The sequence below is a fragment of the Amblyomma maculatum genome, chromosome 1, assembly GCF_055883805.1.
Source record: "Amblyomma maculatum isolate TAMU_Amacu chromosome 1, ASM5588380v1, whole genome shotgun sequence".
NCBI classification, from domain to species: domain Eukaryota; kingdom Metazoa; phylum Arthropoda; class Arachnida; order Ixodida; family Ixodidae; genus Amblyomma; species Amblyomma maculatum.
Genome location: NC_139344.1, coordinates 14,302,531 through 14,316,241, shown reverse-complemented (window position 1 = coordinate 14,316,241; position 13,711 = coordinate 14,302,531). Strand labels below are relative to the sequence as shown.

Here is a 13,711-nt window from a genome sequence, read left to right as displayed (position 1 = left end):
GTTGATTTATATTGCCTTCAGAAGACCTACTAGAACCCCTGTAAACTTTTGGTCACCAAAGCTGGCCTCACCACATGATAAGATGCGCAGAATGTCAGCTTCCCAGTGTGACAGCAGTGCCGTTGCTTAAAATGAGCGCACAAAGGCCATTTTCAAGCACACACAACGTTTGCCTTGTCACGCGGTTCTACAGCGCTAGCACTTCCAACCGGCACCCAAGGCCGTGCAACCAACCTGGCGTCATGCATGAAAAGCGGTCGCGGGAGCGCCATTTGGGGGAGGGGGGGGGGGGGGGACCTTCAGGGGCCCGGCATGTTTGATATACAGTAAACTCTCGTTAACACGAACTTGCATATCTCGAAAAATTGATTAAGTTGAAAATTTTGCACGCCGCGCTTTCATCTCCCATAGGTGCTATGTATTAGCTCCGGTTTATCTTGAAGCATTTTTTGGGCGTAATGCAGATATCTCGAAATTTTGACCGGAACGACCAAAGGCAAAGGTCATTGCCGAAAGGTGATAGGGGCTCCGAGCGAGTGCTTTGTTCTTATACTATGTGCCGAATGCAGTCACGTTCGAAGAGCGAATACAAAATTCCCGCGGACGCAGCCGTTTTTCACCTTGGGAGCAGTCACATGAGCGCCGATCGCACGCGGGGGCTGATGAGTCTTATTGGGCGTGGTTCGGTCAGCTGCCCTCTACACGTGCATACCGGCAAGAGCGATTTGGTGAAAGTGTGGTTCTGTTTCGTCGCGCCATGTGCACGAAGCGTTGACTGATTTTCGTTGTGTATGTGGTGTCCGCAACAAAGTTGAATGCAGCAGCGGCGACCAACGGCTTATGCGACGCGTTTAGCAGCTCGAGGACGCTTTTGTTGGGCCAAATGCCAACGTGAAGCGGGCAAGCATTACCCAGTTCTTCCTTCACAAATTATAAAGTTGAGTTTTTCCTGAGAATTCTTTTCCGTTTATTACAAAAGCTCCCTTTGTGCAGTATAGTGTCGACGGATTTGACGGGCCGAGGGCCACCAAAGCATTTTCGCTCGTCGCTATCACGCTCAGGTTCTGGGTTTGTAGAAAATTTTGTGTATCACCCAGAAGCAGCTCGCTAGGCAGCCAATCGTAGAAGGCTTTAAGCTACTCAATTTTCGTCTTGTTTATTTATTTATTTATTTTTTTGCTTGAGCGAAGTTGGTTTTCTTAGTCCTGTTTGAGCGAAGAACCCGCAGACGCTCACTTCGTCTGATCCATGCATATATGAGCGCATCGAGACAATTCAGTAAAAGCTTAGTAGGGTAGTAAAGAAAATAAAAAGGCTAGTGTGGTTAGATATTGTTAATTTTCGAAAGGAGCAAGAGGAAGCTGCTGCTTGCATCGCAGTGTAGTAGCGCACCGCTGAGCTGTGCCCCCCCCCCCTTTTTTTACACGCGATACGTTGCAAAAAAATTCATCACTGTTTTACCGTACGTCATGCTGTTTAGTGTTAGAAAGGGGATATAGCGTATTTGTACTCTCCCTGACCGAACGAGGCGGCGGTAACAAAGCAACGCTGAAAACGCGCCTCTGTCGCAGAGTTCCGTCACTCTGTGCGGTGTGCACCAGCGGCAACGTCGCACGGCTGATCGCCAGGGATTGTCGCCAGAAATATTTGGCATTTTGTTTAACTCGAAACTCCGCTTATCTCGAAATTTTTCCCGGATTTTACAACTTCGAGTTAATGAGGGTTTACTGTAGTATGTTCCATTGAATGAGAGTGCAATAAATAAAAACACCCCTAAACTTATGCATGAGGTTTACAAGAAAATATTCTGATAGTTTGATATAGTAATAATTTGATACATCTATTCCCAGTATATCAAGGTTTTAGCGCAGCATCTTTTAATGCCTTTGAGAGGGCAGCTATCAACTCAGCAAGCCTGTTCTAAAAGACACATTTCAAGACAAGTACGAAATACATTGCAGTTGGCTTGAAGCAACTGGCAGGCCAGCTCTTTCCGCACCAATGCCTTGTGATGATAAAAGTCTACAAATACACAAATGGACAGTTCATTCGTCACTGTGCTGATTCTACTTTGCCACCCATAAGCTAAATTTCCCAGCACTGTTTCATTTCAAACTAAGGCATCTGACCAAATACAGGCAAACTACAAGCGAAAGGCTAGAAAATAGGCCATGTGTTGAGTAGTAGTACTGATTTCAGGAATCCAGAAGAAGATTGTATCCATATTTGCTATTAGTGCAATGCAGCTCTCAGAATTGTTTTCATCTAGATAGCTCTGGCAATGCTCCTAGAAGTCATTTATAAGGACAAAACAGCGAAACCTGTAAAAGCGTAAGCAACAGGTGGTTATGCTAGACTAATAGTAGATATTATCCTTTCAGAAATCGGCCAGTGTTTTTTTTTTGCCGTGAAAAGGTGACTCTGTCCCCAAGCAAACTGTAAACAAATTCACTGATTTCATGTTCCCTCAGCATTATATGCCACACAGGGACAAGGTGCCTAATGAAAGTTCACAAGTTGCCCATGTCTGCATTTATACTGACAGATCTCCCAGGTGCTCCCAGGTTTTTTAAACAGATCAAATCAGATTGAAATGGCCCTCGATCCAGTGAGCTACTGTAGCATGTCTGTGCCATGGTAAGCAAAAATGTAAACCTCTGTGATGATTCTGGGCAAGCTGCTGCCAATGGCCATATTAGGTGGTCGTATGCAATGATCATTTTATCATGGTCACAGGATCAAATTCCAGCTCCGATAAAGAGCTCCATCGCTAACGTGTTCTGAACCGTGCAAAGTAGGGCAGAAGAACAATTTTCACAGACATCGAACAAAACGAAACTGAGCATCAGGAAAGTGGAAAGCTTGTAGATACAGTGAAACCTCGTTGATACATTCCTTAAAAATGCAAGAAAAAGGCATATTATCTGGAAAAATGTATGATCCGAACTGCCTGAATCTGAAAAATTTAATTGCAGAATGAGGTACAAAGGCAGAGCTAACTGACACTTTCATTGTATAAAAGTATAGATTAGCATTTGTTGACATGAACAGCTCCTTTTTGTCCTGGCAGAGCTCGTTCTATATTAACACTGGCCTAAGTGCGGAAGAAATTTAATAATAAATCCATCCGCAGATGGCAATGATGAGTCAGGATAGATTCCTTGATTGCTTCCAGATGCTTCGCCCTCTTACAACAATGAGATGTGGAGAAGCGATCGCAATGGCTTACAGTCGGTGCGTTTCTGCTCATGCTGCATTCCCAGACCCGACCCACTGGTAGGCAAGCGAATAGTTATGGTTGTCAAATGTCACAAGTTTCCAGGTTCGACGCCCTTGCACGTTAGTACATGTCCAGCTAATCACCAAATGTATTATATGACCACAATTTGCTAGATATTATGAACCTAGTAACCATGAAATCGTGTTATTCAGAAGCATATTCACCAGGAAAAAAAATGCACAACCCTATTGGAGGTTTTCTACTGTATGCGATTTTGAGCATATAAAACAGGAATTCGTATTAATTGGGAACGTATCAATGAGGTTCTACTGTACATCACAGTGGCGGTGATCTAAACCCACACACCCTGCATACGAGGTAAATGCTCAGACGCCAAGGTTACTACAATGGCTGACCCCTGCAGTAATTTTTTTCGTGCTTGCTTTTTTATTCCTTTAACCGGGGCCTCAAGAGGAAAGAAGACACCTTTATAATTTCATTCATACCTCCAGCTACATCACTAGTGAAGCCCCCTCTGTTGATATGTCAAAGAAACCATTCCATCTCTGGCTAAAATTTTAAGTTTATAGCTGTAATAAAAACCTGTGCTCATAATTTTACTGCAGATTTACTTTCACACGGCAATACACATGCACCTCAACTATTTTAGCCTTTCTGTAGGCCATATTTCTTACTAAATACATTGCACTACATTATACTCATCAACCCTCTAACCATATCAACGTCAGATTCCTGGCATGGTTTCTGTGAAATATTAATTCAAAACTAGGTTAATACTTTCCTGTCCGCGCCTATTCCCATCGATAGCCTATCGGTGGCTTCACGATTAGAATTTTCCCGTTTTCGAAGCGCTCCTTGACAAGTGGCGTCATTCAGTTGGAAATAGAGGAACCCTTCTTTCAGTTTTGGTTTTGGTTTTATTTTTTACGCTGTGCCGCGCCTGTCCAGATGGTCACCGGAGTCCGGCGCTCCTTGTTTACATCATGGCATCGATGTCGCGCTCCTGCTGCGTGGAAACGGCGCCGTTCAGCGGAAGTTGATGCATCGGAGAGCTCGTTTTTGGATGCATACAGCGGCACTGATGACTCGGAAGATGAACTCAGCTCTTCAGACTTAAGCACTGACAGCGAAACTGTGTCAAACCGGCCCGGAACATCGACAGCCATGTTTCGATAAGTTTCGTATTCGCCCCCGAAAAGTTTCGCTTTTGCTGTGTGCCAATCGGAAGAGATCACTGTTCTGAAGGTCACAACTGTTATCTGCAGGGCGACAACGTCTTTTGGGTAGTATTACTTGCCGCTGGCAGTGCAGGGAGTTGTGTTTTCCACTAGAGGATAGATAGCCAGGGGTCGACCTCGGCGTAGTTGGCCTCGACTACTGTTTTCTTTCCTAACTCAGCGAATACTGTACACAGAAAGCTAGAATTTGCTGCAATGTTGCATCGGTCTGTTGTAAAAAACTTGTATTTTGAAAATTTTTATGCTTTATTTGCGTCAAGAAACTGATGCTTTTGTGTGTTAGTTTTTTTTAAGTACAATTTTTTGCTGATAGTTCCTTTTTTCATCCCTTATTCAATAAATATATCGATTGTCACTAATACCACTGTGAAGAGGAATTCCTCCTCTACAATTTGATACTAGACACTCCTGTACCGAGCAAGTTTTGTTAAAGAAAAAAAAAATATATTACTGACACCATCCAATAGCCACCCCTTTTCCCACGGAAAGAAAAGTGTTAATCAGGATGTCTACCAAGTTGGTATTTCTAAATTCTCAGAGTTTTCCAGGTCTACCCTGAGTGCATTTGTAAAATTTCCTGTGTGACAAAGTACTTTGTTTTATGCTAAAATGGGCTGAGACAATGCCGCCTGATCATTTTACTTTCTAGTAAGCATGTTAAAAGAATTAAAAAAAAAACAAAACAAATATAATCGGTTTTGAAAGTTAAGGAGTAGTATTTATTTCATTTTAAAAGCAAGACAGAAGGCAGATATTACAAAATTATAACAAATTGATTATCTTCGAAAAAAATTCTATAACCAACTGCAAATCAATCGAACATTTCTATATACAGTAGCGGACCAATTCTACAGACTCCAACAATTCGGACATGCGATATTTCAGACTTCATTCAAAAACCATCACATGCTCTATAGGAATGTGTACATTTTCATGACCAATATTTCGGACTCTATGGTGTCCAAAAGTTTGAATTTTCGGACCAAATTTGGCACCAGCAATACTTTGGAGGCCATTTTTAGGCCGAAGGCTCGTTTTTGTGGCATGACGCCGACGCGAGCGGGCATCGTCATCGCAAACATTCAGTTTTGCGCATCCGTGAAAGCTCAGTCGTTCGGACGGACTAGCTTGGCTCTCTGTTCATCATTGTCATTTGAGGTAGTGGAAATATGGGAACACTAGTCGTTGCAATCGGGATAGCCTATAATGAGTGCGCAGCGCGCAATTGGACTGAAAATGGAACATGAGCACTGTCCCCCACGGCTCACTCCGACACTGTCGTTGCTGCAGACATTGGAGAGAAACGGAGGGGACAGAGGCTCTCGTTCTGCTCGCTTTCTTGCCGTGAGTTTCATCTCGCAGTACTTGCTACCCTCGTTAACCATGCAAACCAAATGTTGTCGATTCGTGCGACGCATGCATTAGTTCGCGCCGTGAGCATGACCTGCAGCTGTGTCACAGTATGTCGTGAAATGGCATGGACATGACGAAAGTCCGAGATATTCTAACTGGAGTATTATAATGGTTACAGCTCAGCACTTCGGCATGATCCGCTTCTGCAGGGCACCACTGCACATGCGGTGAATGCCTTGGAGACACGAATTGCATGCTTTCCCGGCGGTGCACGCACTGGTGGCTGCGCCCATGATATCAGATCACAATAGTGCGTGCGCATGGACGGCACACTGAAGCTGACCAAAGTAGCTGATCGCGCTATGCTATAACTCCCTTTTATCGACATATAGACTAAACACGGGGAGTAGCATTTTTTCGCAGAAAAGTGATGTTTTTCAAGTCCACGATTAGGTGCGTAACTCCCCCTCTCCCAAAGCGACACCTGCATTGCTCCCATTGCAAATTGGAAGCGTTGAAAATTCTCGCAACATTTTCTGCCGTCTTGTTAGAGCTGTCTAGTAGAAAAAACAAGAAAACAAAGGGAGGTGGTGGCCGTCAAATAGCCCATGTGCGATCCGTAGCAAGTATGCGCTCCACGCGCTAAGAAAGTGTACGTTCAACACACTTCTAAATTCGAAGCACCGCTGGCGCCGCAGAGCTTCTTACCGCCTTGCTGGAATGGTACACTTGACAGCACAACACGGAAGGCCGGCAGTCGCTCAGGAGAGGACTCTTAATTCCGTATTATACAACCCGTGCGATGCCGGTCTGTATTTATCACGAGTTTAGCTCCCTTTATGACAATGACTGTTCATTGTTTCCCTCACTAGTGAACATGTTGGCACCAAGCTGAGTCGTAACTAAAGTATACCCTCCTGCTTCCCACAACTATATTTTTCTTTTTCAATCCTAAATTTCTGTTAAAGCTCTGCAAAAAAGCAAAATGCTGCAGATTGTGGGCTCAGTGCAAGGCGCACCAATGAATTACATACTGTTGCATGAATTTTCCTACCTGAGGCAGTGTCACACTGGCTTCTTGGATGTTAGAAAGAATGATGTGACGACAAAGGTTCCGTGGTGCTCCCTGGTAGCGCTTCATCCTCCTGTTTGAAATGGTATATTCTCATCAGTAAAGCAAGTAACTATTAGCAACAGATAAATGCGAAACTAGAACACACTTGGAAGCAGAGTGTACTTCTTGTGCAACAAAGTTAGACAAGGCAAAGTTAAACATACAATGCAAAGTGCAAAAAACAAAAGAATGAATTAATGCAGAGTGATCTGCAAAAACATCTAACATAACTTATACTGTTTTTATGCTAACCTGTTTTCTGTCACTTCGACACTTCTTGAGAGCACAATTCAAACCAAATATATTTACGGTTATTAACATTAGCACTATTTAAACGGTACTGCCACATGTCTTCACTGATCATAAGAAATTCCTTAGAACAGAGCATGTGGAAAAGTGGTACTGTCAGGTTGCATAGAGCAGTTCCACCTGCAACAACCAATAGCTGACTATGCGTGCAACTGTGGTTACTACAAGCACTTGCAGGCACGTAAATGAATTCTCACATTTACGAGCACATATTTAGTCAAATGCACTCTTGTAAGCATTTTCCTTGGGAAATTTTTCAGCACACACACACACTATGCTCCCTATAAATGGAAATATAGAACTAAAATTAAGATTTTTCACACACACACGCACACGCACACACACAAATGTTTTCAATTTTTTTTTTGTTTGTTTTACATTCAACAGAGAAACTTTAAAACTAAGTGTGGTTGTTATCTGCACAGTAAAAAAAAAAAAAAAAAGGAAGAATTCTTTTCATTTTCTGAAAGCTTTTTTCAAGACACTGCCACAGAGCAACCAAGGAACTGGGGGCAAAGTGAACTCCCACGTTACAAAAAGGTTGTTTTTCGAACTTTCTAGTCATGGGCTACCTTCTATTGAAAGTACAGTAGGCCAAAAAAAAAAAAAAAAAAAAAAAAAAAAAAAAAAAAAAAAAGGGCATATTTTCGAACGTGGCAACTGCAGATCGATTGGTAAGCTGAAATAGAAGCTTGGATTGACGAAAATGCAGTATGTAACCTTCCAACACTGTTTTCATGCCACTAGGATCCTTGCTAAGCCAGACCTCATTTTGGCTGTGTTAGATGCTGGTTATTGTTTCTCTTGTACCTTCTGTGGGTTCACTGAGATCCACTGGCAATTGATGATGAGACTGAAGATGCCTTCGACGCAGAAAGAAGCTTCGGGAAGCAAGGAAGTTCCGCAACAGTAAGAGGCTAAAAAAAGCATTAGGCGCCCCGAGCAAGTGAGCGTCTCCCTGTATGTTCGCTAGGTCCATGCCCGCCACCGGCGACAGAAGCAAGCCCTTCAAACTCCGATGATGGTTCGCATCTGTGAAAACTAATTCTGCTGAAGGTACTACAAGCCAACTAATGACCTTTGAAAGAAAGGCTGCGCTACTTTGCCAGAGTCATTATTCTGATGACCAGAGTGAGAAGGTGCTGGAGCTAAGCTGGTACCACCTCGTAGGGGTTACAGCCATCAAGGCATTGGCAGCATTGCTTCTGTGCCTGCCCAGTCACTAGACTTGCAAGAAAATGATATGGGTGTGAATCTAGTTTACTCTACTGTGTAGCCGGTGTGACAGCATGCCCCATCTCATGAACTCCAGTCGGCAGCCAGCGTTTTCGGTTCGCCTCGTAATGCATTGTGAGCACAACTACAGCATAGACTGCCACAAAATATCTGCCTATTTAACAAAAAAGTTCACAAGACCACGGTTACACACTTGTCATTTTGTAAAGCAAATGCACGGCAAGGCATGACGATTTCTTTGGTAATAATTAAACACTAGCTCATTACTGAGTAATATAACAGAGTGGTCTCTGTAACAAAGCAACTTTGCAGTCATCATCATCATCATCCTGACTATACCCACTGCAGGGCGAAGGCCTCTCCCATATTTCTCTACTTAATCCGGTTCTGTGCTAGCTGCATCTTGCAGTACCATGCATTTTCTTACAGAAGCGTTTTGAGTGTTCCGAAGCCAGTCTCACAGCCCATTAACATTCAATTAACATACAGGTACAGACGCACATTGTGAGCCTGTGCTGTGCAGGTGCCATAGTTGCACTCACTTTCATCAGCACAGACACCTCATCGTTTCACACTAGCTGCTTCCTGGCACTGCTTTCCTCCCCATCTCCTTCTCTCCACAGACGCCGACAGCAACCTACACGATTATGATCTAGGGAATTGAGCCACTAACAGCTGCCGCTTTAAAGGAGAACCATAAAGCATGAGAGTTATGAAATCATATGTCCTCACTTTTCTGCTGAAGATGCCACCAAGGGATCTGCTTGGTCCACGCGCTGCAGGACAGCTCGAACATTACGCTCCAGCCAGGCCAGCACTTCTGGCTCCTTCCAGAGCACATAGTTACGCCCCACAAAGAGGGACTGTAGCTGGTTGAGAGCAGCGGGTTGCCTGCATTTAGAAGTGACCCCACATCCATTAGAACGCATAACCAATACAGCTTCACACTGCACTTCTAGCGAACTGTCAGCTTCAAGTCACATACAATGTCTGTTCTGCAAGCAAACGAAGGATCGTGGCATGTCAAGTGCTAATGCTGCAATAACATGTAATGCTCTTTTACAAGGAAGAAAGGGAATAGGAAACCCCTACCATGAGCCACCCATAAATATGCCCCCTGCTGCCAGACAAATTTCAGCAAGGCAAAGAAAGGACATCCTGGCACATGCACTATGTGACATATTAAGCCAAAAGATTACACAACGAATGCAACTTGGAAAAAGGAATGATGCTGGAAGTAACAGCATCAGATGAGCCATCCTGCAAGCATAAAGTAAACACATAAAACACAGCCTCGACAAACAGAACTGGGCCACCAAGGTGACTCTGCAATGCAATTTAGTCAAAGCCTGATAGCGTGTGACCAAACCATCTGTCCAAGTTTTCTCTAGTTGTCCCGGCTTGGAAGCTGATGCAAACTTGAAATATCACCCCGTTTGTTGTACCCTCTCATCAGTTTGAGCTCTTCAGAATCTACTGCCTTAAAACGGTGCATTCTGTGTGGCACAATGCTGGGTTCCACAAAGGTATTCCAACAAAACTAATGAATTATTCGAAATCCCAAATACGAATCAAACATGTTTGTTATTTAGTTTATGTCAGATACGAAATGTTTACATTAGAAAATATCAGAAAAATTTTGGGGATGCTCAAGCACCATCTTTAGGTGCATGATGGGACAGAATTACAGCGAAATCTCGTTAAATACGGACTGAATTCTGCGAGAGTTAAAAAAGGAGCTGTACATACTTGATGGCTATAAATGCTAATCTATATTTTTTATGCAGTGAAAGTCTCAACTTTAAATGCTTTTGTACATCATTCAGGAGTTAATTTTTTTAATATTAGGTAGTTCGGATCATACATTTTCCAAGATAATGCATTTTTTCCTGCATATTTTAAAAATGTATCAACGAGGTTTTACAGATGCAGAGATGGCCATGGCTGCTATCTATGTTCTATTTAGCAGGCCTGTGCGAATATTCAATAATTTCAAATGCTTAGCACTTAAAATCTTGAAGTATTCATTTCAAGCAAATAACATTCGTAGAACACTTGTTTTGAATGATTTCTGTTAAGCTACCAATTCATGGATGGCACCAGAGTACTATGTGAAACCAACGACCGGCTCTACGAGCACTTCCTACACATACCTGCATGCCCGTGTGTGTACCGGAACCTATGTGTGCGCAAAAGGCGCAAGCAGGCACAAGCACGGTGCCCAAATCTGCTGTTTTATTCGCGCCGCGCATGCACCAACTGAATGACGCGAGACTCCCTTGACTTTAAATAAAATGGAGAGTTGAGCTAGTTGGTGCAACATTTTTCAAAACAAACAGCGCACACAGCGTCCTTTGTTTGTTGCGCTGTGTGTTTTGAAAAATCCCTTGACTTTCATGCAACAGGTCTAAGTTGGCTGCAACTTCAGTTCCTGTCTGCACGAAGTGTAGCCAATCAAGCATGATGGTATGAGTTTGAAAGGGAACTAACATTAGGCACACGGATATGATGCCCGTTTCTGATGCCTGACGCGAGATGCCACTGAGAATGAGGCGCGTATGTGTAGCAGGTGTCCATACTTAAAAAAATAAAACCTGCTCAAAAGCAACAGCCATGCAATACAGTCGAACCCGGATATATCGAACTCGAAGGGGATCGCAAAGTAGTTCGATATATCGATAATTCAATATACAGAAATCAGCTAGTGACGGCACTTACGATGCGAAAAAATGATACCATATTTGTCGCGTAATCAACCCACTCGCATAATGAACCCACCCTCCGCTTTTCCCCCGAAAATTTGAAAAAAGAAAAAATGCGTAAAGGCCAGCTCGCTCACATACAAGCGATTGAGCAATCGCAGCGACGAGCGGCAGCGACAGAGCGAAAAATTTCAAACTTGTTGGAACTGTGTCCCTCTCGCTGAGCCACCGCGGCAGCTCAAAACAAGGTTTCTGTGTCGCCGCAGCAGAAATCGCCAGTGTTTTCACTTGAATGTCGATGGTGCGCGTCACGTCACTCCGTTTCGGTGTCTCACCCACAGCTCATTTCTCAGCAGCGTGCCAAGATGCTGCGCAGCGATAACGTCGGGGTGCGTTTATCTTTTGATAGCTCCTGCGGTGGCGGGGAGCGAACTTGGCAGAGTGCCCGTGATGGCTTGATTGCACAAGCCTGGTTCGATTTATCACGCCGCGCTTGAGGCGGGCGTCATGATGGTAGCAGCTGACCGCGTGCTTTCGTTGATTCATACATGCAAGAATAAACAACTCCGCACCCCCCCCCCCAAAAAAAAAGCTGTCGCTTTTTAACGTCCGCAGGCGCCATAGCCACGTCAGCCGCTGCGCGCAGAGGGTACACACGCTGGAGAAAGTGTCCGACGCCTGTCTGAAAACGGGCTCAGCTGCTTGGCGCATGCATAGCGCGTGCTGAAGGAGAGAGATAGCTCGGCAAAAGGATGGGCACACCCACGCACATGGCTTGCAAACGTCATGTGTTGGCGCGCCTTTGGAGAATGGGCGCGGCGCTGCCCAGACCAGCCGTCACCGAACTGTCCCCTCTCATTCCTTCCACGCATGGCTTGAAAACGTCACGCGGAAAACGGCCAAGGGTGATGCGATCGTTTTTGGGGAAGGCACACTTTCCTCCAGTGCATGGTGCGGAGTTCGATATATCGAACGACCGGTGAAATTAAGTTCGATATATGACGCGGCTTTCCTATACTTTTACATGGGATTTTCAAGGGGATATTCCGTGAGTTCGATATAACCAAAATTCGATATATCCGGGTTCGACTATAGCACAATTGTGACTGAAAGCGGTAGCTGCAAGCCCTATAAGTAAGTCCCACACCTCTAAAAATATGTTAGCTACGAGTGTAAGTCATCTCCCCAAAATTTTCAACAGCCATTTTTGCTAAAAGTTGACACATGAGTATGGCAAAGCTTTAGTGCACCCTTTATTTTCTTTGCGTGCAGACTGGTTTTGTGTGTCACAAAAAATATGTCGTTTTGAAGATGCTTGCAGGGTTTGGCATTTGAAATAACTGATTTGAAATTATTTCAAGAAAATAACTACATGCACTTGAACCAGAAAATAGATACTCCCTCAGGCCACCATTAAAACATGACTGGGAACTTTTCAGACATTGCATTTACAAAACCACGAACAGCCCTGAGCATTGCCGGGTGTGGTTTAATTATCGCAGCTCTCTTGAACAGTCTAGTTCTGTTTAGCAAAGGCATGAAAGATAAGCCACATTGCGCAGCAAATGAAAAATGGCAAATGCCTCCACCAGGAGTGAGTGAGAAAGAGAGAGAGAGAAAAAGAATGAAAGAAAGAAAGAAAGAAAAAAAGAAGGAAGGAAGAACGACAGAAAAAAAAACTACAAAAGGTAACCAATAAAAACTTGCAGCAACATCATGTCTGACAATTAAGCCCTGATATGCACCAATATGCTTATATACAGGGTGTCCAAGCTAACTTTAGCCAAGGGATAAAAAATTAAACATTTGAGATAGGCAAGGAAAACTAGTTGCATAGAGCTGCCAGAAGTCCTGTGAACCACAAGCAACTTTTTGTTTTGCAATTAATTAATTACTAATTAAGATAATTTTTCTAAATTTTTAAAGGTCCACAGAAACGGTCACCAAGAAGCCACTGATAAATGTGTTCATTCAGTGTGTAAAATGAATCCTTTTGAGCATTAACCCAAAGTATAACGCCTTGGAACAAAGCCAGCGATTTATTATTAATTTTAAAAAACAGCGTTTTTTGAAATTCGCGAGAGAGGTTGTCGCTTGGCAGTGTCGCATGGAACTATTTTCTTAAATCGTGTCGTCATGGGTGAGTTGACTGGCAAGGCTTGCTAGAAGCTGCTATTCCTTGCGGCCACTGCAGCCATGACACCACGGACACACTTTCGGTAGCTGCGAAAGTCGTCTGCTCGTGCACTGCGCGAGCTCCTCAGGCACCTCCTCAGGCAGTCAAGCACCGTACGATGGCAGCACCTCCTCGACCACCGTAAACACCACCGTAAACACCGCCGCTGTGGCCCCTCCTCCCGCATACCGTACGCGAACGACACGGCAGATTGTTAGCGCCGATGTCCGAAATAAAGCATGCTAAAATTGGTTGGCGTCTGGAGTACTGAGCCGAATATCAAGTATGAAGCCCTCGTGAGGATCGCTGACCAGCAGCAAAGTGCTGGTAAGAGCGATAGCC

The 13,711-nt window shown here is 44.0% G+C and overlaps 1 protein-coding gene across 2 annotated transcripts in view; it reads right to left on the bottom strand.

The window, feature by feature from the left end:
• Positions 1-13,711, bottom strand: part of Nulp1 (Nuclear localized protein 1) — a 53,603-nt gene that overhangs the window by 9,771 nt on the left and 30,121 nt on the right. For both annotated transcript variants that reach the window (XM_084587751.1, XM_084587752.1), the window contains exons 10-11: positions 9,224-9,382; positions 6,887-6,977 (exon numbers count right to left, since the gene is read on the bottom strand). In XM_084587751.1, coding sequence (XP_084443877.1) covers positions 6,887-6,977; positions 9,224-9,382 — 250 coding nt within the window. The remainder of the gene's footprint in view (positions 1-6,886; positions 6,978-9,223; positions 9,383-13,711) is intronic.